This window comes from Myotis davidii, unplaced genomic scaffold, assembly GCF_000327345.1.
Source record: "Myotis davidii unplaced genomic scaffold, ASM32734v1 scaffold125, whole genome shotgun sequence".
Classification (NCBI taxonomy): Eukaryota; Metazoa; Chordata; class Mammalia; order Chiroptera; family Vespertilionidae; genus Myotis; species Myotis davidii.
In genome coordinates this window covers 6,747,305-6,751,372 of record NW_006299390.1, presented here as the reverse complement: position 1 = coordinate 6,751,372, position 4,068 = coordinate 6,747,305, and the positions used below count along the sequence as shown (strand labels likewise).

Sequence of the window (4,068 nt, the reverse complement as noted above, 5' to 3'; positions counted from 1 at the left end):
TACAAGTGTGGTCTGAGATAATTAATATATTTATTTTATTGGTTCATTCATTCAACAATACTTCAGAGGCATGAACTATGTATTAGATTCTCTTCCCAGTCTTAAGGATATAGAAGTGAACAAAATAATGAAATCTCTGCCTTCAAGTGCTTAAAGTATAATATAAAAAATACAGAATAAAGACGTGTACTATATAAGTACTATGAAAAAAAATCAAGGAGGGCCAGGGGCTAGAGAGTAATAGAAAAAGGATGGCCATGGAGGGCACGCATGAGGGGCTGGTATTTGGGAAGAGACCGAATGAAGGAGGAAGTGAGCAACAAGGAAGACAGGAAATGGGGGCTTGGTGAGTTCAAGAAAGAGGAAGCAGTCCTGTAATTCTTGAGGAAATGAGGAAAGGGAGAGAGGGTGAGAGGAGGAAAGAGAGAAATAAGTATAAAAAAAGAGAGGCATGAGTCAAAAATATAGAGTCGTGTGAGCAATAATAAGAGATTTGAAAATACTGAAGTTTTGAAAACATGGGAGTAAGATAAGCAGTAGGAGTTCAGTTTTCAATCCATGTGGATGTTCTGTAAAAAGACAAGGTCTCATTAGTACCTGTGTTATATATTTTAAAAATTCAAATGTGTTTGGTGGACCCAAGCCCTTAAACACATGAATTTTTGATTCTTTAAATTACCATGTTAGCCCTTTAGCAACTGAGGAATAACTTCAAGAATGGATATGCAGTATGTCCAATAAGTCATTACTTATGTGATTTAAAAAGACACCAAAAAAATTCTGAATATTGATTCTTAACTCAGTCCTCACATTTGAGTCACTGGAGCAATTCCTTAAAATACCTTGGCAGAAATTGACATCAGAGATTCTGGATCATCTTGTTTGTGTTGAGGTCCTGGTATCAATAATGTTAAGAAGTGCTCCATGGGCTTATCATGTACAGCCTGGTTTGAAAATCACTCCCATCAACTTCAGTTATGAATGCAATAAAATAAAAAAAACTAAATATCTCAAAATACAAAAGCCGAACTGATAGGATTGCTTGCTCTTGGGGGAGGTAGTAGGATTGATGTATTGGTCAAAGAGGACTTTGTGACATTTAAATGCTCAAGGTGAGACTATGTTCATGATATCTATACAAACAAAGCATATTTAAATTAAAATGGAAAATTTTAAAGAGAAATGGAAGAGTTTATTAGCATGGTTTATAAAGGTACTAGAGGCGTGGTGCACAAATTCGTGCATCAGTGGGTTCCCTCGGCCTGGCCTGTGGGATCAGGCCAAAACTGGCTCTCCCACACCCCCTGAGGAGTCCCAGATTGTGAGAGGACGCAGGCCAGGCTGAGGGACCCCATGGTGCACAATCAGGGCTGGGGAGGGACACAGGAGGATGGCCAGCCAGGGAGAGGCGGCAGGAGGGCTCCAGGGCATATCCAGCCCATCTCACTCAATTCTAATAGGCCAGACCCCAGCAGCAAGCTAACCTACTAGTTGGAGCATCTGCCCCCCGGTTGTCCGTGCACATCATAGTGAGCGGTTGAGCAGCCTTAGCATATCATTAGCATATTACGCTTTGCTTGGTTGAACAGATGATCAGACTACCGGACACTTAGCATATTAGGCTTTTATTATAGGATGCTAACAAGGCATGTAGTTTTTCCCCTGTATGGACAAAACTGTTTTTTTAAAAATATATTTTATTTTATTGATTTTTTTTACAGAGAGGAAGGGAGGAGGAGAGGGATAGAAAGTTAGAAACATTGATTCAGCTGCCTCCTGCACACTCCCCACTGGGGATGTGCCCGCAACCAAGGTACATGTCTCTGACTGGAATTGAACCCGGGACCCCTCAGTCCGCAGGCCGACACTCCATCCACTGAGCCAAACTGGTCAGGGCGACAAAACTGTTTGAGCAACTGTCTCATTGCATCATTTCTTATAAATGGCATTTTAATAGTGGAAAGGGGCAAATGAGATAATGTCAGCAAAAGTGGCTGCATCATATTTTATTGGCTTTGCAGTTCTCTCTCATAGCCAAATAATCAGGAAGAAGTATTTAAAACTTACCCAATGCTGATGCAAGAAAATGGGGTTTAAACTACTGATTTAGCCACTTAAAAATGTTGGTCTAATGGTCATTTGATCAGTTTGGTTTGGCAATAAAATCTCAATGTGAAGAAAGACAAAAATAAGGTTTTTAATCTTAAGAGAGCCTCTCTCTAACATTGAGAAACATACCCTTATGTTTCTCAGCAGATTTTTAATAAAACAGTGAAATAAACGTGGCATCAATTTACAATAAGAACAATACATTAAATTGTATCAGAAAGCCAGCAAGTTTTTACTGGACATACTCCTAACTTTTCACAAAATATAGTTGGGTTTGACTCTTCCTCTGATGCTTATTTTCTTTATTGGCTCATCAAAGTAAACACCGACTCTTAGATTCCTCATTTGTAAAATGGGAAAAAATATAGTGTCCATGCGCCTGTTTGTGAGGATCGTGTGAGATATCACATGTGCTGTCTTGGAGTGTAAGAATATGTACAGGAAAGAGTGAGAGCTTTGCAATCAGACAAGGAGACTGTGAGCCCAGACTTCATTTGCCTGGCCTATATTGGTCAACAATTATTGTGAAATTCAAATTCTTATTCTTAAAATATTTTTGTTACAAAACAGACTTGATAGTTTAGGTAAACTGTGGACTGTATTATTTACTCAGTGTACTTTTATATCTGCTCCTGTCAACTCCAAATAGTCTACCAGGACTAACACAATTTTTGCTTTCTTCTCTATTTTCCTTTCTCTTTTCCTCTTTTTTTTTTCATTGTCTTAACTCTGCCCTATTAATTTGCCCCCAAAGGCATGCAATTAACAGCACTACATTGGACGTTCAAAATTTTGAGTATATTTAAATGTTTACCATTAGTAATATGACTACAAAGAGGTACATGATTGCAAATAATATTGTATATCAATTTTTCAGTAAGATTTTAGAATACTGAGTTTTTTTTCCATTTCTCTAATTCTTATTTGATAGTTTTATTTCCTAGGGAAAAAATGTGGTCATTATCAAAGGAATACTATGTGCCAATTTAGATCAGATCCATTACCCTTTTATGAGCATTTGACCATCTGAGAGCTCGATGGACTTATACCAAACTATTGTTATCCCTTTTTACATCATAATCAAAACTTAATGATTTATAGCAAAATATATAACAAAATATCCTATCTTTTTATGATAATACTTAAATCTATTAAGTTTTGCAATGGAGAACTCTTTTGGGTATTAGCCAGTGATCATAAGGCACTTTAGATATATTGTTTACACGTTCAATGGAATTATTACCTAAAGAAATAATATAAAATCATTCAGTTTAAATGTTCTCTTTAAAAAAAAGAATATGTGATTTCAAATAATGACACATTTTTATTCTTTTCATAAAAACATTGCCATAGGAAGACCAAAGACAACTTCATGCGATGGCAAATGCCCTAGAAGATGGAGGAATGACGCGGGACCTGGCGGAGGTAATCAAACGGCTGTGGAGAGATCCGGGGATTCAGGCCTGCTTTGAAAGGTCAGCCGAGTACCAGCTCAACGATTCAGCAGCTTAGTAAGTGAACACATTTCTACAGGAATTGCAGTGGAAATATTTACAATTAAGAATTATAACTGTATATTCTGCACTCATACTCACAAATAAGAAAAATAAATGGCTTTTCTATTTATTATACTAAAATAAAAAGTAATTCAAGAGAAATAAAAAAGATCAAAGTAATGTAAATGAGATGCAAAAAAATATAACCAGGGGAGCATCCTATATAATAAATCCCTAATATTCAAATCAACCAAACAGCAGAACGACCGCTATGACATGCACTGACCACCAGGGGCAGAGTGCGGCACAGCCAGAAGCCGGGCTCACCGCGGGCGAGCACAGTGCTAAGGAGCAGCAAGCTGAGGGGTAAGAAACAGCAAGCAGGTGGGCAGTAAGAAGTGAGGGGTCCTGGACTGCGAGAGGGCGCAGGCCAGGCTGAGGGACCCTTCCCCCACCCCACTCT

The 4,068-nt window shown here is 38.1% G+C and overlaps 1 protein-coding gene across 1 annotated transcript in view; it reads left to right on the top strand.

Moving 5' to 3' along the window:
* GNAT3 (guanine nucleotide binding protein, alpha transducing 3) overlaps positions 1 to 4,068 on the top strand; it is a 45,215-nt gene that overhangs the window by 23,688 nt on the left and 17,459 nt on the right. Inside the window, exon 4 of the mRNA XM_006774917.1 lies at positions 3,463 to 3,620. Coding sequence (XP_006774980.1) covers positions 3,463 to 3,620 — 158 coding nt within the window. The remainder of the gene's footprint in view (positions 1 to 3,462; positions 3,621 to 4,068) is intronic.